The 27,200-nt window shown below is 36.6% G+C and overlaps 1 protein-coding gene across 3 annotated transcripts in view; it reads left to right on the forward strand.

Annotated features, from left to right (window-relative positions):
- MCU (mitochondrial calcium uniporter) overlaps positions 1 to 27,200 on the forward strand; it is a 212,592-nt gene that overhangs the window by 135,524 nt on the left and 49,868 nt on the right. For all 3 annotated transcript variants that reach the window (XM_030759348.2, XM_022590844.3, XM_022590845.3), the window contains exon 2: positions 21,772 to 21,838. In XM_030759348.2, the coding sequence (XP_030615208.1) occupies positions 21,772 to 21,838 (67 nt within the window). The remainder of the gene's footprint in view (positions 1 to 21,771; positions 21,839 to 27,200) is intronic.

Here is a 27,200-nt window from a genome sequence, read left to right on the forward strand (position 1 = left end):
TGAGATTTTTCTTGTTTCTTGAGGTAGGCTTGTATAGCTATAAACTTCCCTCTTAGAACTGCTTTTGCTGCATCCCATAGGTTTTGGATCGTTGTGTTTTCATTATCATTTGTCTCTAGGTATTTTTTGATTTCTTCAGTGATCTCTTGGTTATTTAGTAACATATTGTTTAGCTCCATGTGTTTGTGTTTTTTACATTTTTTTCCCCTGTGATTGATTTCTAATCTCATAGCATTGTGGTCAGGAAAGATGCTTAATATGATTTCAATTTTCTTAAATTTACTGAGGCTTGATTTATGACCCAAGATGTGATCTATCCTGGAGGATGTTCCATGCACATTTGAGAAGAAAGTGTAATCTGCTGTTTTTGGATGGAATGTCCTATAAATATCAATTAAATCTATCTGGTCTATTGTGTCATTTAAAGCTTCTGTTTCCTTATTAATTTTCTGTCCTGATAATCTGTCCATTGGTATAAGTGAGGTGTTAAAGTCCCCCACTATTATTGTGTTACTGTCGGTTTCCTCTTTTATAGCTGTTAGCAGTTGTGTTATGTATAGAGGTGCTCCTATGTTGGGTGCATATATATTTATAATTGTTATATCTTCTTCTTGGATTGATTCCTTGATCATTATGTAGTGTCTTTTCTTGTCTCTTGTAACATTCTTTATTTTAAAGTCTATTTTATCTGATATGAGTATTGCTTCTCTAGCTTTCTTTTGATTTCCATTTGCATGGAATATCTTTTTCCATCCCCTCACTTTCAGTCGGTATGTGTCCCTAGGTCTGAAGTGAGTCTCTTGTAGACAGCATATATATGGGTCTTGTTTTTTAATCCATTCAGCGAGCCTGTGTGTTTTGGTTGGAGCATTTAATCCATTCATGTTTAAGGTAATTATCGATATGTATGTTCCTATTACCATTTTCTTAATTGTTTTGGGTTTGTTTTTTCGGTCCTTTTCTTCTCTTGTGCTTCCCACTTAGAGAAGTTCCTTTAGCATTTGTTGTAGAGCTGGTTTGGTGGTGCTGAATTCTCTTAGCTTTTGCTTGTCTGTAAAGCTTTTGATTTCTCCATCGAATCTGAATGAGATCCTTGCTGGGTAGAGTAATCTTGGTTGTAGGTTCTTCCCTTTCATCACTTTAAGTATATCTTGCCACTCCCTTCTGGTTTGTAGAGGTTCTGCTGAGAAATCAGCTGTTAACCTTATGGGAGTTCCCTTGTATGTTATTTGTCGTTTTTCCCTTGCTGCCCTCAATAATTTTTCTTTGTCTTCAATTTTTGCTAATTTGATTACTATATGTTTCGGCATGTTTCTCCTTGGGTTTATCCTGTATGGGAGTCTCTGCGCTTCCTGGACTTGGGTGGCTCTTTCCTTTCCCATGTTAGGGAAGTTTTCGACTATAATCTCTTCAAATATTTTCTCGGGTCCTTTCTCCTCTCTTCTCCTTCTGGGACCCCTATAATGCGAATGTTGTTGCGTTTAATGTTGTCCCAGAGGTCTCTTAGGCTGTCTTCATTTCTTTTCATTCTTTTTTCTTTAGTCTGTTCTGCAACAGTGAATTCCACCATTCTGTCTTCCTGGTCACTTATCCGTTCTTCTGCCTCAGTTATTCTGCTATTGATTCCTTCTAGTGTATTTTTCATTTCAGTTATTGTATTGTTCATCTCTGTTTTTTGTTCTTTAATTCTTCTAGATCATTGTTAAACATTTCTTGCATCTTCCTGATCTTTGCCTCCATTCTTTTTCCGAGGTCCTGGATCATCTTCACTATCATTATTCTGAATTCTTTTTCTGGAAGGTTGCCTATCTCCACTTCATTTAGTTGTTTTTCTGGGGTTTTATCTTGTTCCTTCATCTGGTACATAGCCCTCTGCCTTTTCATCTTGTCTATCTTTCTGTGAATGTGGTTTTTGTTCCACAGGCTGCAGGATTGTAGTTCTTCTTGCTTCTGCTGTCTGCCTTCTGGTGGATGAGGCTATTTAAGAGGCAAGTTTCCTGATGGGAGGGACTGGTGGTGGATAGAGCTGGCTGTTGCTCTGGTGTGCAGAGCTCAGTAAAACTTTAATCCACTTGTGTGCTGATGGGTGGGGCTGGGTTCCCTCCCTGTTGGTTGTTTGGCCTGAGGGGACCCAACACTGGAGTCTACCTGGGCTCTTTGGTGGGGCTAATGGCAGACTCTGGGAGGGCTCATGCCAAGGAGTACTTCCCAGAACTTCTGCTGCCGGTGTCCTTGTCCTCATGGTGAGCCACAGCCACCCCCCGCCTCTGCAGGAGGCCCTCCAACACCAGCAGGTAGGTCTGGTTCAGTCTCCTATGGGGTCACTGCTCCTTCCCCTGGGTCCCGATGTACACAGTTCTTTGTGTGTGTCCTCCAAGAGTGGCGTCTCTGTTTCCCCCAGTCCTGTCGAAGTCCTGCAATCAAATCCCACTAGCCTTCAAAGTCTGTTTCTCTAGGAGTTCCTCCTCCCGTTTCCAGGCCCCCCAGGTTCAGAAGCCTGACGTGGAGCTCAGAACCTTCACTCCAGTGGGTGGAGTTCTGTGGTATAAGTGTTCTCCATTTTGAGTCACCCACCCAGCAGTTATGGGTTTTGATTTTATTGTGATTGCACCCCTCCTACCATCTCATTGTGGCTTCTCCTTTGTCTTTGAATGTGGGGTATCTTTTTTGATGAGTTCCAGTGTCTTCCTGTCGGTGATTTTTCAGCAGGTAGTTGTGATTCCAGTGTTCTTGCAAGAGGGAGTGAGAGCATGTCCTTCTACTCTGCCATCTTGAACCAGTCCCCCTAAATCAATAAATTTTTTAAAAATTATATTAAAAAAGAGAAAATCAGTTTGAAGGGAAAGTGTTTGCCATTTATTCTATGAATTTGAGTGGTATATATCCACTACAGTGCAGGAAGTAATAATTGTGCTTGAATTGGGCATCTTTCATCAGTGAAAATCTGTTGAAAGGCGCGATCCATTTGCCTTACATTTGTGCTTCAAAGGATATTTCATCTGTGCTGTGCATGTGTGTAATATATATTTACAAACCTTTTGTTTTTATTGCTATTGCTTGCTAACATTTGTAGAGAATTTCATCAGTAAGAAATAAGATATTATGTGCCATGTATCATAAGGACTGTTAGATTTGATTCTTAATAATTTTTCTCATTCTCCTCTTAGACAAGCTATACTCATGAACTGCCCAGCTTCATTGTTGGAAGGAAATAAATATTTTTGGTATCTCGGTGCTGCTTTGCCTTCATGCTTATATTAGCTGGAGGGCAAACGATTAGCTGATTGTCACAATTACTCATGCTTTGCTTTGAAAGAGAGGCATAACAAGGAATTATTTGATATTTTACCGGCAAATGGTCAGGTAGATGTCTCCTTTTGGACTCCTTATTCATCCATTTGACAAGGATTTTTTTAATGGAATAATAACATGAAGTTTCACAGTGTTTTGGTCAGTAGTTATTCCCTACCACATCCTGTATGTGTTCTGTCTGTTTTTCCCCAAATGTTGACATGATACTAGATTCCACACAGTCATATGCTTTCAACTCAGTTTTGACACCAGGATTTGAACTTTGTACATCAAATTCTATTCCTCAATTCAGTGCCCATTCTGCCAACTGAAATTAATTTTTACTTTATCTCTAAAGCGTTGTCACATTTTAAACTTTCTAACTCCTTTGTGATCATTACTCCTGTCTAGGAGAAGCAATAGGCTTCTGTATTGCAGGAAAAAGACTAGAAAGGAAACAATGATCTGTGATGAAACTCAAAGAGCAAAAGTTTATAAGGGCTTAAAAAATTCTTTTTCATCAAAACATTTGGTCCCCAAAGCCTGCATGAAATACAAGATAGATATTTTCTTAATGAAGTGCTCCCTTCATGTAAAATATAGTGATCAACTAATTTTAAACTTCATCTGGTGTTTAAGTATTATCAGTTATATGTGATAAGCTTTTTGAAGAATGTATATTCTTTCTAGAAAACTGGTTTAAAAACCAATTAGTCATGTAGCTCTAAAGAGTAAAGCAACCAGTCCAACCTTTGCTTCCAGCCTCAATAAGATTAATGTGCGTGCCTGGGTTCTTAACATGAAATCTATCTAATCATCAGAAGGAAACAAGCATGCTTTTCTGCTTGACTTTAACCCCACCGTGTTTAGGGAAGCAGTTTATTCTGTTTGGAAAGTTCCCCACAATAGTTTCTTGAAACAGCATGTTTCTTTGCAGCAGTAGAATTGCTTTCCAGTCAAGCAAGAAACAAAGTTAAGCCCTTTAATTATCACCAAAAATTGTCAGCTTTAACTCAGTGGTATTAAAAGCCTCTGGCAACACCACATCCAACAACTGTAGGTACTTGGCTATTTTCAAATGCACATTGAACGTTTTCCAAAATTGACCATAAGCTAGGCCATAAAACAAATCTTGGAAGACTAAACATTGTTTGATTGTCACTTCTCCCTAAATTGATCTATGTATACAGTACACACCCCAGGAAAAATTTTTGTGAGAATTAATAAGCTGTTTTTAAAATGTATAAGGAAATGCAGAGGGCTAAGAATAGTCAAGACTATCAAGAAAACAAAATTGAAGGATTTACAATATCAGATATTAAGACTTAGTAAAGGGCTTCCCTGGTGGCGCAGTGGTTGAGAGTCCGCCTGCCGATGCAGGGGACGCGGGTTCGTGCCCCGGTCCGGGAAGATCCCACATGCCGCGGAGCGGCTGGGCCTGTGAGCCATGGCCGCTGGGGCTGTGCGTCCGGAGCCTGTGCTCCGCAACGGGAGAGGCCACAGCAGTGAGAGGCCCGCGTACCGCAAAAAAAAAAAAAAAAGACTTAGTAAAGCTATAGTTAGTAAGATAATGTAGAACTGGCACAAGAATAGATGAATAGACAAATGGAACAAAGTAGAAAACACAAAGATAGATCCACACACCTGATTATGGCAAATCCTCCATCTCAATTCAGTGGAGAGAGGATGGTCTTTTCAATACATGGTGCTGGGTCAATTTGATGCCATATAGAAAAAATAAATTTAATCTTGGCTTCACCTCACAGCAGATAAAAAAAAACTTCCTGGTAAAATATAGATATAAATGTGAAAAGTAAAATAATAAAGCTTGTTAAAACACAGAATATCCTTATGAACTTGGAGTAGGAAAACATATCTTAAATAAGATACAAAAAGTACTAACGATAAAGGAAAAGATTGCTAATTGGATTAACATTAAAAATTTTTGTTCATCAAGATACCATTAAGAGAGAAGCAGCAAGCTACCAACTGAGGAAAGATACTAACAATATGTGTATCTGACAAAGGGCTTATATCCCAACTATACTAAGAAATTTAATAATCAATAAGAAAAAAAGGTTATCTGACAAAAAACTGAGTGAGAGTCTTGAATGGATACTCACAAGAGGGTATCTAAGTGTTCACTAAATATGGGAAAAGGATCTCAACCTCATTAATCATCAAGGAGTAAAACTACTAGGAGATAACATACACACCTACCAGAATGGCCACAATTTAACAAAACTGACAGTACCAGGTATTCACAAGAATGTGGAGTTGGGCTTCCCTGGTGGCGCAGTGGTTAAGAATCTGCCTGCCAATGCAGGGGACATGGGTTCGAACCCTGGTCTGGAAAGATCCCACATGGCATGGAGCAACTAAGCCCGTTCCCCACCACTACTGAGCCTGCACTCTAGAGCCCGTGAGCCACAACTACTGAGCCCACATGCTGCAACTACTGAAGCCTGTATGCCTAGAGCCCGTGCTCCGCAACAAGAGAAGCCACCGCAATGAGAAGCCTGTGCATTGCAACAAAGAGTAGCCCCCGCTCACCACAACTAAAGAAAGCCTGCGCACAGCAACAAAGACCCAACACAGCCAAAAATAAATAAATAAATAAAATTAAAAAAAAGAATATGGAATATCTGGAATGCTTTAACGCTAGTAGGTGTCTAAGTTGTTACCTGCTATTTTGCAAAACTGGCTATATCTGTTGAAACTGAACATATGCATATCCTGTGACTGAGCAATTCTACTCCTAGCTATATACCCAGACAGAGGATGTACATACATAAGTGCACCAAAAGACGTAAAGAATGTTCATCAGAGCATTATTAGCCAAATCTGGAAATAGCCCACATGTCCCTTTTGGAATATTCACACAATGGATTCATATAATGGATACATAGATACGCAACGATGAAAAAGAACTAACTACTGCTATACTCAACAACATGGATGAATCTAATACATATAATGTTGAAAACAAAAGCCAAATTCAGATTAATAAATTCTGTATGGTTCCATTAAAATAAAGTCCAGGCCTTTATCAGAAAACAAAATCTAACTTTTTTCTGGCTCTCATGGAAAGCCTAACTGGAGAAATGGTGTTTGTCAAAGACTGTTTAAAGGATAAACTGTTCTTTTTATGTCTTTCTTTTTAATAATTTGGAAATTTTTAACACAGAAGATTATGGAGAATTATACAATAAAACTCACACTTAATCTAAATATTTATATTTTGATATATTTGTATCAGATCTTTTTTTAAAAAAATAAATTTATTTATTTTGTTTTTGGCTGTGTTGGGCCTTTGTTGCTGTATGTGGGCTTTTCTCTAGTTGCAGTGAGGTGGAGCTTCTCTGTTGCGGTGCGCAGGCTTCTCATTGCGGTGGCTTCTCTTGTTGTGGAGCACGGGCTCTAGGCACGAGGGCTTCAGTAGTTGTGGCATGTGGGCTCAGTAGTTGTGGCTCGCGGGCCCTAGAGCGCAGGCTCAGTAGTTGTGGCGCATGGGCTTAGTTGCTCCGTGGCATGTGGCATCTTCCCGGACCAGGGCTTGAACCCATGTCCCCTGCATTGGCAGGTGGATTGTTAACCACCGCGCCACCAGGGAAGCCCTGTATCAGATCTTTTTTACTAAGAAAATAAACAATAAATATACAGTACAATACAATAAAGTTAATGCTACCTTTGTTCCCATCCCCAATTCCAAAACCCTTTTTCCCCATAGAGTATTACCATAAAAATGATATCTTTCCCATTTATTTTAATAGTTAATATCTAAATATATTATTGTATATACTATATATAAATACATGTGAAAAGGAAAACAATAATATGTATGTATATATTTGTTTCTTTTAAACTTAACATACAGAGTACTGTAATTTGCTTATCCTTCTATAATTTTTAAATCTTGAGATTTATCAACTTATAGATCTATTAATAGCTCTTAATTCTAAATGAATTTTACTATATGAATTATTGCACTTAATTGTCCATAATATTTTATGCTGTTCTAAATTATAATCTTTTGAAATCAAGCTGACTCTGCCAAAAAAAACAAACAACTTGATTTGTATTGTTTTACTCCCTCAAAGATTACCTTTACTCAATTGTATTTTAAGATGATGAAGATAGTCTCATCTTTTATCAAAAAGTGATATAAGAAACAACCTTGTGAAATTTCTTATTTAATATCCAGAATTTGGGGGGAATCCCTGTATCCACTATTATTACTCAGAGCTTACTATATCAAGCGCTGCATCAAAAATTTCTTTTAGAACTTTGTGCTAGAAAATATTTGCCTTTCCTGACAAATTGCTATGCTTTGTCCTTTCTATTAATGAGAATTATCACTGATTATGTCACCTTTTTGTCTTGGAGGCTAGGAGGCTGTAATAGTTTTTTATTGTTTCTCTAACAAATAACAACAAACTTTGTGACTTAAAACAACATAAATGTATTATCTTATATAGTTCAGTAGGTTAGAAGTCCAATACAAGTCTCACTGGGCTAAAACCAAGGTGTCAGCAAGTCTGTGTTCCTTTATGGAGGCTGTAAGGGAGACTCTGTTTACTTGCCTTTTCCAGCTTCCAGAGGCTACACCCTTGCCATGGCCTCTTCCTATAGCAACATTGAGGAGAGTCCTTGGTCTTTGTCACACTTAACATCTTTTTGGTTCTCTATAGCCACACCTTCCTCTATTTGAAGGTCCCTGTGATAACATTGGTCCTATCCAGATAATCTCCCTATTTTAAACTCAGTTTATTGGCAACCTTAATCCCATCTGCAGCCTTAATTTTCCCTTGCCAAAGTAACATGCCCACAAAATCCAGAGATCGGGACATGGACATCTTGTGGGGCGGGGGGGCAGCAGGGGAAGGGTGTTATTCTGGCTACTGCAGAGACTTAGAGCCAAGTATGGAACTTAATTTAGCCTTTTTGAAGGTTTTTGGTTTTGTTTTTTAATATTTATTTATTTATTTAGGCGCTCTGAGTCTTAGTTGCAGCACACAGGATCTTCGTTGAGGCATGCAGACTCTTAGTTGCAGCATGAGGACTTTTTTTTTTTTTTTTTTTGCGGTACACGGGCCTCTCACTGTTGTGGCCTCTCCCGTTGCGGAGCACAGGCTCCGGACGCGCAGGCTCAGTGGCCATGGCTCACGGCCCAGCCGCTCCGCGGCATGTGGGATCTTCCTGGACCAGGGCACGAACCCGTGTCCCCTGCATTGGCAGGCGAACTCTCAACCACTGCGCCACCAGGGAAGCCCCATGCGGACTTTTTAGTTGTGACATGCAAACTCTTAGTTGCAGCATGCACGTGGGATCTAGTTTCCCTACCAGGGATCGAACCCGGGCCCCCTGCATTGGGAGCATAGAGTCTTAACCACTGTGCCAGCAGGGAAGTCTTGACCTCGTTGAAGATTTTGATGGGCCACATCAAAACTTCTTTTCTCAAAAAAAAAAAACAAAACTTCTTTTCTCCCAATTTTTATTTTCTAATATTTTTATTTTTATTGGTTCTGGTTTTTTAATTTCAATTTCAGAATTCTAAAAAAATTTACCACCATTTTATGGTGTGTTTATATTGTAGTTACCTCAAATTCTTTGTACAACAGATGAAGGATAAATAAAATAATTTGAAAACTTAGACCTTGTGCATGCTTAGAAGATGAAGATGATGGTAATGATAGTGGTAATGACCTCTCTCTGTACATAGATAAGGACCTGCTAGTCTCTCAATCTCAGTCTCAATTGCGTAAAGTTGTGACCAGAATTTTAGCTAAGACAGCACACTATTCACATGTTAGCCAAGACATGGAAACAACCTGAATGTCCATCAACAGAGGAATGGATAAAGAAAATGTGTTATTTGGGCTTCCCTGGTGGCTCCGTGGTTGAGAATCCCCCTGCAAATGTAAGGGATGCAGGTTCAAGCCCTGGTCCGGGAAGATCCCACATGCCACGGAGCAACTAAGCCTGTGTGCCACAACTACTGAGCCTGCGCTCTAGAGCCCATGAGCCACAACTACTGAGCCCGTGTGCTACAACTACTAAAGCCCACATGCCTAGAGCCCATGCTCTGCAACAAGAGAAGCCACTGCAATGAGAGGCCCGTACACTACAACGAAGAGCAGCCCCTGCACACAGCAACAAAGACCCCACGCAGCCACACAGAAAAAAGATGTGGTATTTATATACAATGGAATATTACTTAGCCATTTAAAGGAATGGGGGCTTCCCTGGTGGCACAGTGGTTAAGAATCCACCTGCCAATGCAGGGGACACGGATTCGAGCCCTGGTCCGAGAAAATCCCACATGCCGCAGAGCAACTAAGCCAGTGCGCCACAATTACTGAGCCTGTGCTCTAGGACCCGCAAGCCACAACTACTGAAGCCCATGTACCTAGAGCCCGTGCTCTGCAACAAGACACTGCGATGAGAAGCCCTCACACCACAATGAATATAAGCCCCTGCTCGCCACCACTAGAGAAAGCCTGCGTGTAGCAACCAAGACCCAACCAAAAATTAAAAACATTTTAAAAATTAAAAATGAAATAATGCCATTTGCAGCAACATGGATGGACCTAGAGATTATCATACTAAGAGAAGTAAGTCAGAAATAGAAAGACAAATACCATATGATAGCGCTTATATGTGGAATCTAAAATACAACACAGATGAACATATCTGAGAAACAAAAACAGACTCACAGACATAGGGAACAGACTTGTGGTAGCCAAGGGGGAGGGGGGTGGGGCGGGAAGGATTGGGAGTTTGGGATTAGGATATACAAACTATTATACATAGGATGGATAAACAACACAGTCCTACTGTATAGCATAGGGAGCTTTTCAATATCCTGTGATAAACCATAATGGAAAAGAATATGAAAAAGAAAATATATATGTATAACTGAGTCACTTTGCTGTGCAATAGAACTTAAACACAACATTGTAAATCAACTATACTTCAAAAAAATTTTTTTTAAAAGAAAGAAAAAAAAGAATTGTTAGGTAAGAGATTGGCCCCCATGTGATTCCTAAACAGATGGAGAGGTCAGCTGGAGTCAGAGTGGGCTGAGGAACATTCTGGGTTGAGTGTTTTCAGCTTTGAATTATATGAAAATCATCTTAACTATCATATTTGTTCTTACCCTTTGTACTTACTAAAACCTTTAATGACTATTATTCCTTTGTATTAATTTTAAGTAATGTATTTATTATCTGAAGGTACACCCTGGAACAGCTTTGTTAAGAATATTTTTAAAGATCAAACAAGTTAAAATAAATCCCCTTCACTAAAGATAGTAAAAGGAGGAAAGTTAACCAAAATCTGTGCATCTATATGAGGCCAGAGTGGTAAAGACAAATAAGACTTATGAATGTTTTAAAATTTCCAATTAGTTGAAGCTGGATTTGTTGTTCTTATGGTGTTCCTGTTGGATAAATTCTGGAAGGAATGAAGGAAGAACACCAGTCAGCTAGTACATGATTCTTTTGCTCGTATTCCAAATTGAGATTTACAATTACACAGGACAGTTAACGTTAGAAATGTAGGCAGCACGTTTATTTTGTTTTTAATTAGGTACAATAACTTACAAGAAATGAAAAAGGAATTCTGAAACAAAATAGCTACTTTCCCATTTTATGTTTTGCTCTTCTCATGGTATAAGTCTGTTACACTTACACAATACATGGGAGGGTAGAGAGTGATTTTTATAGCAGCTGTTGTGTCCCTCTCATTGCAGAGGAATAAAAAGAGCCTGTAGTTACTTATATTCGTGAGTGGTAACTACGTTCTTTTTCATTATTAGCTGAAGCTAGAGTGAAAATAAAAATCACAGAATGGGCTTCCCTGGTGGCACAGTGGTTGAGAGTCCGCCTGCCGATGCAGGGGACACGGGTTTGTGCCCCTGTCCGGGAGGATCCCACATGCCGCGGAGCAGCTAGGCCCGTGAGCCATGGCCACTGAGCCTATGCGCCCGGAGCCTGTGCTCCGCGACAGGAGAGGCCACAGCAGTGAGAGGCCCGTGTAATGAAAAAAAAAAAAAAAAAAAAAAAATCACAGAAGGCCTACTTTTGGCTTGAAATCATTTACTTCATTAATGTAAGGAAGATGTGACACAACTTCTCACTACCACTTCTTTCTCCCCTTTTATTTTATCCTAAGCTAATAAAAAATTAAGCAAGTCTGTAACTAAAAGACAAACTATAGAAGCAATATGGGAGTATAAGTTACTGAAATTTTATATGTAATGATTTTTTTTCCCCTTCCATCCTAGCTTTTCTCATGCATTTTAAAGGTTTCAGAAAAATAAATAAATCCACTATACTTTAAAAAAGAGAGAAGAATACAACAAGATATTTGGGGGTCAGTAAATATTATATTTATGTTAATTATTTTTCTTTCTCAACTTTTATTTGGAAAAAATTTCAAACCTACAGAAAAGTTGCAGAGATTACAATATACAGTCTTACACCCTTTACCTAGATTCATCAATTATTAATACTTTGCCACATTTGCTTTATTTCTCTCTCTTTACACACACGTATATATATGTATACAGGCATACTATTATTTATTATTTTCTGCTTTATTTGACAGTGTCAGACATCCTAATCCTTCAGCTCTAAATGCTTCAGCCATGTTTTTCCTAAGAACAAAAATATTCTGCTCTTGTTCAAAATACAGACTCTGATTTTACTTTTTCATGAATCCTGTCTGTTACCAGTGTTTTATCAGCATTCAAGAACAAAGGAAGCAGTGAGGGGAATTATTAATAGCAGCCACCCACTTCCTAAGTTATTCACCACTATGCATCTTTCAGAAACCAAGTGTGAAAATGAAAGAGGTTGATTTTCAAACCTAAATAAATATAAAGTAATTGATGGACAAGGCCCTTGTAGCGTCACACACAGTTGAATCATTTCCGCAAATACCTATTAGTATTCATTTTCATATATTCATAGACTTTCAGAGTTGGAAGGGCCTTACAATGTATGTTGTATAACTCATTCATTTTACAGATGAGAAGAACTGAAGTTCAAGGTCACACACCAGAGATGAGATTAGAATCTGGCTTTTCAAACTTTTAATGCAATATTCTTTCTTTTATGTCATGTTGCCTCCCCATGAGCTCTTGTTGCTTGTGTTGGGGTCTTGATAAATGCGAAAGGTAAAATGTCTGAGACTACGACACCTAACTAACTAATGTATCCCTAATGTAATCTCATCTGGATGAACTACAGCCATGCTTCTCAGACTTTAATGTGCATGTGAATTTCCTAGTCATGCCGTTGAAATGCAAATAATGAATCAGTAAGTCTGAGATAGGGCCTGAGAATCTGCATTTCTGACACGTTCATCTGATGCTGATGCTGCAGATCCATGAACTACATGTTGAGTAGCAGTTACCTAGAACAAGCACAGAAATCTCATAGCCTCCGGACACTGGCAAAGTAGAAAAAACTACAAAATATGTAGGTTATATAAAGTATAGAGAATAATATAACTAATACATATTTACTCATCATCAAGCCAAGATAAAATACTTTTAAAAGTTCTTGTTTTCCTCAAATATCGTATGTTAACGCATATATATGGAATCTAGAAAAAAGGTACAGATGAACTGGTTTGCAAGGCAGAAATAGAGACACAGATGCAGAGAACAAACGTATGGACACCAAGGGGGGAAAGCGGGGTTGGGGGTGGTGGTGGGATGATTTGGGAGATTGGGATTGACATATATACACTAATATGTATAAAATAGATAACTAATAAGAACCTGCAAAAGAAAATTTTTTTTTAGAGTTCTTGTTTTCCTAACTTTTATGTCACTTTAGAGAAGGGAGTTTTATCCCAATACATTAATTTATAGATGAAACTACCTATTTCCCCAATATTGTTATATACTGAGATTCCACAGACTTTAATGGTACTATGGAAGGAAATATTAATTCAGGTGATGAAAAGAACCATAGTCAAACTGAACTGTCAGTCAAAAAGCACAACCAATGAAGTTCGATTTTTACTCTCAATAAAAAGATCTTTTAAACCAGCTACCTTTATTCATTTAACAAATACTGAGAGTTCACACTCCCATGTAGTTTACATTCTGATTTCATTCCTTTATATCTAAGTCTGTATGCTGTTTTGAATTGTCTAAATGATTATTGAAAGGTACAAATGCTAGGTGTTAAGGATTTTGCATTTAGGTTTTTTGTTGTTTAAAAAAGAATAACTAGCAGTATACTTAGTGCCATCTCAATACAACATGGAATACATTTGTACCTGGAGCAACTAAAAATAAAAGACATTTCATATATATGAAGAAATTTGTTCTCTGAATATCTCCCAAAATGCTTATAGAAGTAATAATTACTTCATTGTTACTCAGAGTAGTTTTAGCAGTAAAATAACAAGGCAAAGTCATAAAACATGTCAAGGATAGTGAGGTATAAGGAGGAAGACAACTCAATTAGGTAATTAGGTAAATATTAGGTAAATATTAATTAAGCTTCTACTTTCTCCTAGTGTAGGGGGGTGGGGCACCTTGAAGGCAGTCTTCAAGGTGATCATTGCTCTGAAGGGGAGGCAGGCATCCAAACATAATTAGAATACAGTGTGACAAATGAAAACAGGTATGGACAAAATCTAGGAGCAGTGCAGGAAAGTTGCAGAGGAAATGGAGTTAGAGAATGTAATATATTTTAAAAATGATTAAAGAAACTACGAGAATTCAGAATTTCTATAAAAGAGAAGGATGGATAGATAACATGATAATATAGAGTCTAGGTGAAAGGTATAAAAGGGTGTTGACTATAAAATTCAACTTTGCTGTTTGAAGTTTCATAATAAAATGTTGGGTAAAATAATAGTTATAAAAAAACAGGTAGTATGATATAGAGTGGTCACAATTTTTACTTTTCTTGTGAGTGAGTGTAGGTTCTTAATAAATAGAAGGAAAGGAACAAAATAGAAGAGAACTTCCCAGTTCACAGTGGGGATGGCAGGTTGTCACTGAAATAAAGCAGAAATGCCTTACACTGGTATCTTTTTTTTTTTTTTTCCCGCGGTACGTGGGCCTCTCACTGTTGTGGCCTCTCCCGTTGCGGAGCACAGGCTCCGGACGCGCAAGCTCAGCGGCCATGGCTCACGGGCCCAGCCGCTCCGTGGCACGTGGGATCCTCCCGGACCGGGGCACGAACCCGTGTCCCCTGCATCGGCAGGCGGACTCCCAACCACTGCGCCACCAGGGAAGCCCTGCACTGGTATTTCTAATGTGTCTGTCCTGAGACCCAAGAGAGTAAAAGTGCATCCATTAAGGAAAATGTAGCAACCATCAGGGTGTGAGGACATTCCAAACGTAGGTGTAGAATTGCCTCAGACACTAGGGGTTTCGACTACACAATGAAATTTTAATAGATATTGGACTCTAGTTCTTATGCAGTATAAACGATAGGTTGTAATTTTGGGGTAATATCAAAATCTTAAATAGAAACATTGTTTATCAATGAATTTATACCAAATTAACTTAATAAGTAGTGATATACTAGAAATATTGGTAATATTTTCAATCTTAGAGCCTAGATATTGATTTCAAAACCTAATTTAAGAGAATTTGCTTTAATGAGCATTTCTTGATACTATTAAATGGATAGATATTTGTATTTACTTGGATTTTAAAATGACCTTTATGTCAATTTATATTATGTTAAATGATATGATATACAGCTAGTTGTGGTTAAGGTTTAAATGCTCTGATTATTTTAGTCTGTTGTTAGATCAGCAGTGAAGATTTTGTGGCTAAGGTCTTGGCTTTGTATGCTTTTATATACATGTATGCTATTATATACATATGTCTTTGTGTACGTTTGATCCTCAGAGCACTGTGAGTTGTTGAACAAGTATTACTTTTGAAATACCTTATTGATAATTTGGGAGCTAGATTTGATTTCCTAATTAGAAAACTGATATTGAAAGATACAATGAAAAGTCCTTCATATTGCCTTGTTTTGTAGATGTGAAATTCTCTTGGAAATCAAAGGTATATAAATTGAATCATGACTTCCATTATGAAGTAACAATATATTCTAAGGGGGAAATGTTGCCAATGTTATAATAAAATGTAGGAACCATTTAAAATAATATATTCAAGGAGAAAATAATTTTCCAATATTAAACTGTATTATATAATTTAACTCACAAAATATACCACTTTCACTTAAACTGTATCAGGAACTTTGTTTCCTTGGTGAGTTATTGAAAGAAGAATAAAATATGCCCTGTAGGTAGTCTAACCCTTTAAGTGTTTTTTACAGTGCTTTCTGAAGAGATTCTCGTTTAAACCTTCAGGTTTCTAACTTTAACATCACATGGTGTTTATATTGTATAATATCTCTTCGTTTAGAGATAGTTTTGGCTTTTGAAATGTGTTAAACTTACTAAATTCTTTTTAATAAGAGGCCCTTAAGGAGATTGATTTGTTTTGAGTTTTGGGGGTTTTGTTTTTGGCTGTGCCACGCGGCATGCAGGATCTTAGTTCCCAGACCAGGGATCGAACTCGTGCCCCCTGCAGTGGAAACCACTGGACCTCCAGGGAAGTCCCTGTTTTGAGTTTATATTTCTGAATATCTTAAATTTTGGTAGGATGTTGGTCATTCACATGTTGTCCCATTTATACTGTCACTTATCCTTAAATGAAATCAGCCTTGTGAAATAGTCAGTTTTGTTGTAATTGCTGTCTTTAATTTAACAGCTGGGGAAACTGAGACTTTGGGGTTGAAATTCAAGATTTCAGCTGGCCCCAACTCTCCTAACTGCAAATCTCCTATATCTTGTGGGTTTGAAGTCACGGTGCTTATTTTAGTATATTTGTAGAGTTGAAGTAGTGAAAAATTATTGCCGATGTAATGCTTCAACAGTTTTATTACGTCAAGGGTACAGATAAAACTGATGCCAAATTGTAGAAGCTGTTATAGGTGTGTCTTGCTTTAGAACACCTGAAATAGTTTTAAACTGTTAATCCTAGTATGCTTGTAAGCACTGGATTCTAAAGGTAAGTTTGGCAAAGTTGTTGAAACCTGGGTACCCTGGTCTTAAAGAAGAGAAACTTTTGGAACATGTATTGAAAGGATCCATTCTCATAAGCATTCCTTGTTATACTATGGGAAATGTAATGGGAATATCATTTGACATCTAAACTCATGATATAGTAAGTCTATTTATAACAAGGTTTTAGCCATGGACAAGTATATATAATTATTCCGTCTAAAGCTTTTCGACATAATTAATGTAGTATTTTTTATACAGTTTAACATAGGTAACAGATATTTGTTTCCTAATAAAATTAGGTCCCAAGATTTTCGTAAATAAAGGGAACTGGGTTAATAAGGAAATACCTTTTTCCTCTTTCTTTTTTTCTCTATTTTTTTCTATTTCCCCGCCTCTGGTTTAATGTCCAACTGGCTGTGAATATTTGCAGGGTATTGACAGGTTATTTAGACTTGACAGTCTTCCCAAGTTGCTGGCAGGAATACATTGCTGAGTTTGCTCTTCTGAACAGTGAATGGTGTGTGTAGGGGAAATTGCATAATTTATGATAGAACTAAAGGATTTTAAAGTTAGTTTTGACTTGAATTTAATAATTTGCTCTGGGGTCATGGAATGTCTTTTTATAATAATAAAGTTTGATTTTTAAAATTATCTTGAATCTTATGACTTGGGAAAATAAAGTTACAGTGCTTTGTACTCAGACTCTTAACTTGATAATGCTAGCATTTTTCTTCTCCTGGGGTTAAGATTTAAGGGTAATGGTTGTAATACCAGGGCAGTTGTTAATACTTTCCTTTACTTCACTCGAAGCCCTCTTTTTCCTAGAGGTTCTCAAGTTACTTATCAAAGATGTGGACTATCTCATACCAAAAGTATAAACTTGTATTTTCTTTTCAAGGGACTGAGTAGGCACCAAATCACCTTATTCAGTTGGCATTGATTGCCTAGAGGTTTACTCTTTCTCTGATGATTTCTGCTCATTCTGAATATTTACTTTCTTAACCTTAATCTTGTTCTCTGCCTATGAAGTTTAAATATGTGAATAATACATGCCATTTGCCTGAATGTTTTTCTTTTTTTACTTTCTTGACATATTTTTAAAACGTTCAGCGTCAATTAAGTATTTATTAAACTCTTCCTATTTTCTTGTGATTTATTAAGAACATACAATTTAAACAACAAAATACATTTCAGTCTTGGAGAGTCATGGAATACAATTTAGAATGCCAGTGCCTCTTTGGTCTTGAACACTTATATTCCTTTCCTTATATTTTTTTGTCTTTGTTTTGCTTTTGTTTGTTGTTGTTATTGTTGCCATATTTCAAAGAAATAAGGCAAGAGCAAAATCATTTTTGTTCCCATTGGCCTTATTAGACTATAGGCTATTAGAAGGGTTAAAGAAAGAAAAGGACCTATGTGTGTTTGTGGACACTTACTAAGTAATATTTTGTAATTGCCAATGTCATTGTAGAAGTGACTGGGAAGACTTTGGGAAAGTGGGAAAGTGAATTATCTCAAAACAACAGAGGGGTTCTACAGCAAAGATCAGCAAACATTTTCTTAAAGGGCCATATGGTAAATATTTCGGGCTTTGTGGGCCATATGGGCTCTGTTGCAGCTACTCAACTCTCCTGAAACTACACAGCTACTCAATTCTGCTGTTGTAGTGTCAAAGTAGATGAATGAGCTCTAGATAGTAAGTAAATAAATGAGTTTGTTTGTGTTCTAATAAAACTTCATTTACAAAAACTGGTGGCTGGCCTGCCAACCCATGTTCTATAGCATTCTAACAAATAATATTCATAAACAGCCATGTATTTATTTAGTTCTCTGCCCCAGATACACATCTTTTATTAATGTTGAGGATAATCTGTAAAATGATAGAGGACAGAGGATTTCCTGTTTTAAAATGGCCTAGTAGATGTATACTGAAATATTTTCAGGTAAAGCAATATGATGTTTGGAATTTCCTTTAAGATACTCTGTGGAAAAGACCTGGTTCATATAGATGAACCAGGTTTGACCAAATGTTGGTAAATATAGAAGCAGGTGATGGGTGAATGGAAGAAATTCATCACACTGTGTTCTCTACTTCTGTGTAAGTTTGAAAAAGTCCATATTAAAAAGTTACCACTTAAAGAAATAATGGCCCAGTAAAGGCAGCAGTTTCTTCCTTCTCTTGGAATCACTTTGAAATAGAAAGGAGAATAAGAAACAGAAATACAAGCTCCATCTTCAGTACAGCCAGAGAGATCTGTGCAATCCCAAAGCACAATACTGAAGAATGGCTGCCAGGGCTTCCCTGGTGGCGCAGTGGTTGGGAGTCCGCCTGCCGATGCAGGGGACACGGGTTCGTGCCCCGGTCCGGGAAGATCCCACATGCCGCGGAGCGGCTGGGCCCGTGGGCCATGGCCGCTGAGTCTGCACGTCCGGAGCCTGTGCTCCGCAGCGGGAGAGGCCCGCGTACCAAAAAAAAAAAAAAAAAAAAGAATGGCTGCCAGATCTAGTAAAGGGAGTGTGTGAGAAGACCCCAAAAGAGGATGCCTATGATATGGTTGCAGATCCCCAGCAAAGCTCAGAGAGCTTGGTTCTCCAAAATAAGTGGCTGGCCTCAGACTTCTCCACAGCAGCAATCAGCACTAACACTTTACCCACGAAGTCCTCAAGGAAAGATTAATTTAGGAATCTTGTGCCAAGCCAAATAATCATTCAATATAAAGGCAAAGACAAACATTTTTTAACATGCCAAGCTTTAGGGAATTTAGCTCTCATGAGTCCTACCTCTATAAGATGAAGTTCAGCCAACCAAGAAATGAAAGGAAAAACGACAGTTAAAGTATTGGTAGTAAGCCTAGAGTCCATAAATCTATAAAATTAAGATTAAAACAAATGTGAAGATTAGGTTTTGCAGAGCAGAGTATGAATGTTTAAAATTTTGACAATGTTGACAGTTTTCTAACGAAAGTTGGAAGGGTGCAGGACAAATGATGTAAAGTGGTAGAAACCCCAGTTTTTTAACACGCTGTCAAAATATGTCATCTAAAATCAATAAATTCAATAAAAGAACTATGTGGGGTTGGGGGGAGGTATATAGATAGATAGATAAACACCAAGAAAAGTTACATAATAAATAAATAAAATAAACTGGATAGTAGAAGGGAGGGAAAAAGACACATAAGTTCATCATTGCTCATAATAAGAGATGGAAAAAATATATATATACATATATATATCAGGAGTACCAACTGATGGAATTGCCATTTTTAATTGGGTTGGGTAGAGTAGACCTCACTCAGAAAGTGAAATGTGAACGAAGATTTGAAGGAAGTGAGGGAGCTTGATAGTTTTCTGGAGAAATAATATTCTAAGTAGAGGTAATAGCTATTGCAAAGGTTCTGGAACAAGAGTATAGCTGGTCCATACAAAAACCAGAAAAGAGCCTAGGGGCTAAAGCAGAATGATTGAGAGGCAGAATGGTAGGAGGTGAAGTCAGAGAGATAACAGGGTATCAGATAATATTGGGCCTTAAAGGCAGTTCAAAGAACTTAGATCTTACTCTAAAATGACTACTAATACAAAAAATAAATAAATAAACTTTCCATATTAATATTAGAAGTACATGTTTAACTAAAACAAAGCAAACATAGACCATTTAGTAAACTATTTTTAAGAAGAAAGAGCAGCAATAAAAACATAAAAATTTTATAGCATAAAATTTGATGACTGAAAGGACATTAAATATACATTATATTAATAAATATAAACAGGCTAAACTTTTCTGTTAAAAGAATCCCAGATTAGATCACAAAGAAAACTATAGAGTCATTCCTAAAACAAAGAAACTCAGGAAAAATAATAAAATTAAAGGACAGGCAGAGCATTAACAGGCATTTGCAAACTAAAAGGAAAAATTCAGGGGTCATGATCCTAGTATTGGACAAGACTTAGTACAAAAAGAATTACATTAGATTAAAGGGGACGTATAAGATCTGAATAAAGAAAACCTTAAAATGCTTCTCAGGAACACAAAGACTAAAATAGAAAGGCTTACAAGGTTCTTGATTAAGAAAGACTCAAAAATCACAGAGATGTCAGTTTCCTTACGTTAATCCATTGAGTTAATAAGATCTCAACTTCAAAACAAACAAACAAACAAAAAAACTAACATTTATTGAATACTTATTCTATGCCAGGCACTGTTCTAAGTGCTTTATGTGTATTCATCATTTAGTCCTCACAGCAACTTTATGTGGTAGGTGCTAGTATTACGTTTTGTCCATTTTTCAGTGAAGAAACTTGAGGCACAAAGAGGCTAATGAACTTGCAAAGATTGCAGTTAGAGTAAGTTACAGAATCAGAATCTGAACTCAGGAGTGATTATAGATTCTATGCTCTTAATCACAGTGCTGTGTTATTTTTGAAGCTGATTGTGTGTGTGTGTGTATCTGTGTGTAACTGGAAATACTGACTCTGAAGTTCATATGGAGATACAAATAAGCAAAAATAGGCAGGAAAATTCTTAAAGGAAAGTAATAAGGGAAACTATCCCACCCTGCCAGATGTAAAAATATAAAGCTAGGATATTTAAAACAGTGTGGCTACTACGACATGAGCATATAGATCATTGGACAGAAAAAGATCCAAATTCATATAGGTATTTGGAAAATTATCAAGGTAGCATTTCAAATAAGAGGGAAAATGAATTATTAAATATAACGGATAGCTGTGTTATCATTAGAGGTTAGTTGGATTGCTGCTTCTTAACTGACTAAAATTAACTCCTAATAAATCAAAGATTTAAACTTGAAAAATCAAACTAGAAGCCATGGAAGAATTTTATAGTATTCTCGAAGTAGGGAAAGCTGCTGATATATGACACAGGACCGTTAAACCACACAGAAAAGATTGAAAAGTTTGACTCTTAAAACATGAAAATTGTGTGCATACAAAAACAACATTAACAAAGTAAAAATAAAAACAGGGAAATTTTTATGACATATTTCGTTGACCAAGGGATAATTTTCTTAATATTTAAAGAACTTCTACAAAATAATATTCAAAGACCAAGATCCAAATTTTAAAAATGGCAAAAGATGTAAATACTCAGTGCATATAGAAAAGCAAATACAAGTAACTCAGATTAAAACATGTATAGATTATCACTCTTAGCACAAAAAATGCAAATTACAATTATGGTGAAATACTGGTTTATCTTGAAATAAACCAAAATGTTCATCACCATCATCTTAGGATGATAGGAGTTTGAGAGACTTTTCTTTTATCTGTATTTTTAAATTTTTCTAGAAAGAATACATACTATTTAAATAATTAAAAAGCTATTATTTATTATATACATACACATGTGCATATAACATTTGTTGTTGTGTACTGACAATGGATGTGTCTTTATGTATTTTCTAGGTGCACCAGAGGCTCTCTTCTTGGCCTAGCGGAGTTGTTTATTGCAGTACTGTTGTGCCCTCTGATGGTGAGTTTTGGCAAGTCCATTTTTATGTCCAATGCTTTTTTTTCTTTAACTGTTTCCCATTCTCAAACTGACATATAGATTTATAAACCATACTCTTTCACTTGAGTTGGGCTTGGAGTCAGAGGGAGAAGGTGTTGGGGGGGACTAAAGAAGAGAAATAAAATTTGAATGAGGATATAGTAAATTTAGAAGAGAAATCAGGAAGAAAAATTAATAGACTTAAGTTTTCATAGATCATGGAATAATACTGTCTACTCTTTCCACTTATGTTTTAAAACTGGGAACATAGTTAATGTGAAGATCGCAGAAGGACCACCTTTGGAATTTCCTAACCATTGAGTCTTCATACTATGGATAATGATCAAACACTCCAACTCCTTCAGGGTATCAGAGGCTAGACAGAAGCAATTCAAAGTCTGAAACCTCCTGTCCTTTTTTGTCTTTTTCTTCCCTTACGCTCAGGGCTGTAATACTCTTCTTTGTTGTGAGAAAAAATTGAAAAAAGATGCTTGGGGACCACAGTCCTTTGGAAAAGTCCATGATGATACAAATTGGCAAGAGGATCTAAGCTTTGATTTTATTTACAGTAGTGGAGGAGATAAGTTTACAACTCTTCTTGTCATTTCTTTTACCCAGCATTACACATTTACAGTTTAGACTGTTTGCTTAGGGTTGACTGTTAAATATATTTTCTCTTTGTAAAGTTTAGTGTGATAGAACTCTAACTTCAGCCTTATAAACATTAATTCATAGGCATAGCAACCATTGAAAGAGCATCCTGCAAATTTACAAGGACACCTGAAGTTGAAGAAACCTCAGATGAACCATTTGAAACTCCTAGGATCCCCTGTATTTAATCAGTGTAGCTATTTGCAATGTTATCAGAACCCATCCCAAAGCTGTTTAGTTATTGGAATACACAGACATGTGCTCATATTCCCTAAACTTGGAGGAAGTATCCATTTTTGATTACTCATTTGTAGTATGGAAAGGTTAAAAGGAAAAATAGGCCAGAATCAAAACAATGAAAAATGGTAGCTGGCTTTCTTTTTCCTATCTCTTAGAGACATAGAGAGTTGATAAAGTGACATTAGTATATAAATTAAAAAGCAGTAGGTGGGTATCACTCTTGCCCTTAGAACTGTCTTGGCCCATTAAACAGCCAAATGGGGGCTGTCCACATCTATACCAGCACCACTCCAAGGTCTTATTACTGTCCTCCATTGCCACTGCAGGATTACATCATTGGATAGTTTCAATAAAGAGAGAATTTCTCCAATATAAAAATATTGTTCATAGTGCTAAATCCTCTCAGCTTTTGCTGAACTAGCAGCAATTCATTTAAAAATTTCTTGTTTTTATAATGTTGTCAAAAACTGTTAAATATTCAGTGTCAGTATTTATATATATTCATTAAGTTATATATATTCAGTGGCAACTAAGTCACACTACAACAGGACACTTGTGCCAGTAGTTGTTATTACATTCAGTGGCAAATAATTTGAACTAATGAATTCATACTGAAATTTTTATTATGAATTTTACCATGTAATACAGTTACTATTATCCTAATAACAATCTGTATAGAAAAGCCTTTCAGTAATGTAACAATGTACGGTTGTACTGGGGTTTCTGGCTGAATGTTATCCCAGGACAAAAATGCTACTATGTTGCCTTTATGTTGTGTGAGGGGTTGAAGACAATATTTTTACAGAGGTAAAAGGATACATACTTAAAAAAGAAAAAAAAGAAAGAGATGCTCCCAAAATTCCTACCAATACTATTGCCCTTCTTAAGAAAATCAACTCGTGTTCATCATCAAGAAACAGAAGCAGAAAGTGATTTGATTTAATGCAACTCAGTGTCCTTACTACTCCCAAATTATATACCTTTCTTATGTTGTACTTCTAAATTAATCTTACCTTAGGCTGGTATAACATATATGAAAACTCTGCTTAATACACAGCTACTTCAACAGAATTTAGCCACCAGTAGTAAGCATCTCTACCATCATTCATTGCTTCTTGTTATGACTACTGGGTCATATTCTATAGCAAGTGAGAGCTTGACCCTTTTTTTTTTAAAATACAAAATCTAAAATACCACATTATATAATTGTGATATTTACATACCTAGTATATAATATATATACCTAATATATACTGCCTCTCGATACTTGCTTGTTAGTTTTGTTGTTTGACAAAATCTTCTAGATATGACTGATATCCGATATGTAAAATATATAGGTTATCTTAAAAGTTTAACCTCCCTACCAAAGCAATCTAAAAGGTTCTTAATTTTTCTTGTGTCATAAATATTTTTGAGGATCTGGTGAAAGCTCTAGATTCTCTCTCTCGAAAAAATATTTTTATATACACATAGGAAATGTTATATGTAATTTCTTAATGATACAGGCTCTCAAACCAGCTCATGGAATCCCTAGTCTCATGAACCTCAACTCAAGAACTGCTTTGGCTACACTGCACACAGGTGCACACGCACATCCCTGTACCCATGCCCGTGTTCCCTTTCATGAGAGGCATTAGGCTTAGAGGTTAAGTGTCAAGCTTTGGAATCAAGGTTTGCAGCCCAATTCCACAACTTAACCACCTTTTAACCTTAGGCAAAGTAATGAACTTCTTAAAACCTCCTTCCTCACGTGTGAAACAGAGATAGTAATAATTACCACCTCCAAGAGAAAAATGTACTTTGCCTACAGAAATAGTACTTACCCATCAGAAGCTCTTATTCTTTTCTTTTTTAATATATATATTTATTTATTTATTTATTTTATTTATTTGGTTGCACCGGGTCTTAGTTGCAGTAGGCGGGCTTCTTAGTTGCAGCTTGCCGGCTCCTTTAGTTGCAGCACATGTGCTTCTTAGTTGCAGCACATGGGCTCCTTAGTTGAGGCCGGTGGGCTCCTTAGTTGCAGCTCACCGGCTCTTTTAGTTGCGGCACGTGTGCTCCTTAGCTGCGGCTCGTGGGCTCCTTAGTTGTGGCATGCATACTCTTAGTTGCGATATGCATGTGGGATCTAGTTCCCTGACCAGGGATCAAACCCAGGCCCCCTGCATTGGGAGCTCGGAGTCTTAACTGCAGCCCTACCAGGGAAGTTCCCAGAAACTCTTATCCTATAAAAAGTGCTATGGTAGTGTTAAAGACCCCTAATCAAAAAAATGTGGTTTGGGGCTTCTTGTTTTAATTTTTCTGTGCCCCATATCCTCAATTGTAAAATGACTAACTGAAATTTTTATGATTGTATGGCTTGTAGCTTATTTAAGGTCTTTCAAATCTTTCAGGAGTTCCCCTTCATGGTAATGAAAATTAAGGATTAATGATGAAAGTAATTCTGTTATAGACAGGTTGACTGTATAATTTCTCACTCAACCCAGGACACTTTTGAGAGTAAAAGGAGGACACCCAGAGTTGTCCTGACAATTTTAAATATGGTAAACCAGGACACGTCTTCACTGTAGGTAAGCTAGAGTAAGAGCAAGAAAAATAGTCTCTCTGGTTGCCTTCATTTCTCTATCCAGAAATGTAACGTTACTCAATTAGCCTTGTATTGGGAATTGCGGTAGAAAGCTGTGTCTTTTGTGTAGTTAACAAAAAATGTAAGATTTCCTTACAAAAATTGTTTGAGGACAAATAATTTTAGCATTGAACAGTTATTGAAATTCCTCTTTAATAATAAACAATCATCTGTTTAACCCAAATATAGATAATATATATAAATTCTTAACCTAAGTAAAGTCTGTGGATGGTTTGGGGAACTGGATATATGCCCCAGTTTTTCCTTTGGTTTTTGTCCCATTCTTTTTTTAAAAAACTTTATTGATGTGTATTTTATATATCATAAAATTCACCTATCATCATGCAAGCATAATAACAATCCAGCTTTAGACTATTTCCTTCACCCCTAAAAGTTCTCTTGTTCCTGTTATACAGCCAATTCCTGCTCCTACCCTAAACCTGAGGCAAACGCTAGTCTGCTTTTTCTCTCTGTAGTTAAACCTTTTCTAAAAATGTCATATAAATGACTCATTCAATATGTAGTCTTTTGCATCTAGCTTCTTTTACATATCCTGTATGGATATATGTTTTCATATCTCTTGGGTAGATGCTTAGGAGTAGAATGACTGGGTCATATGGTAAGTATGTGCATAATATTTTTTAATTGAAGTACAGTTGATTTATAATGTTTCAGGTGTACAACAAAGTGATTCAGTTTACACACTATATATATTCTTTTTCAGATTTTTTTCCCATTATATATTATTACAAGATATTTAATATAGTTCCCTGTGCTATACAGTAGGTCCTTGTTTTTTAACTATATTATATACAATAGTGTGTATCTCTTAATACCAAATTCCCAATTTATCCTTACCCCCCTTTTCCTTTGGGTAACCATAAGTTTGTTCTCTATGTCTGTGAGTCTATTTCTGTTTTGTAAATAAGTTCATTTGTATTTTTTTTTTAGATTCCACATATGAATGATATCATATAATATTTGTCTCTCTGTCTGACTTACTTCACTTAGTATGATAATGTCTAGGTCCATCCATATTGCTGCAAATGGCATTATTTCCATTGTATATATATACCACTTCTTTATCCATTCATCTGTCGATGAACATTTAGATTGGTTCCATGTCTTGGCTATTGTAAATAGTGCTGCTGTGAACATTGGGATGCATGTATCTTTTCAAATTAGAGTTTTTGTCTTTTCCATATATATGCCCAGGAGTGGGATTGCTGGATCATATGGTAACTCTATCTTTAGTTTTTTAAGGAACCTCCATACTTTTCTCCGTAGTGACTACATCAATTTACATTTCCACCAACAGTGTAGGAGGGTTCCCTTTTCTCCACACCCTTTCCAGCATTTATTATTTGTAGACTTTTTGATGATGGCCATTCTGACTGGTGTTAGGTGGTACCTCATTGTAGTTTTGATTTGCATTTCTCTAATAATTAGTGGTGTTGAACATCTTTCCATGTGCCTCTTGGCCATCTGTACGTCTCCTTTGGAGAAATGTCTATTTAGGTCTTCTGCCCATTTTTTTTATTGGGTTGGGTTTTTTTTAGTATTGAGCTGTACAAACTGTATATTTTGGAAAGTAAGCCCTTGTTGGTCAATTCATTTGCAAATATTTTCTCCCATTCTGTATGTTATCTTTTCATTTTGTTTATGGTTTCCTTTGCTGTGCAAAACCTTTTAAGTTTAATTAGGTCCCATTTGTTTATTTTTGCTTTTGTTTCTATTACTCTAGGAGACAGAGCCAAAAATTATTGTTGTGATTTATGTCAAAGAGTGTTCTGCTTATGTTTTCCTCTAGGAGTTTTATAGTATCCA

Source organism: Delphinapterus leucas, chromosome 16 (assembly GCF_059928025.1).
Source record: "Delphinapterus leucas isolate spDelLeu-1000000601 "Yukka" chromosome 16, BTC_Dleu_Yukka2, whole genome shotgun sequence".
NCBI classification, from domain to species: Eukaryota; Metazoa; Chordata; class Mammalia; order Artiodactyla; family Monodontidae; genus Delphinapterus; species Delphinapterus leucas.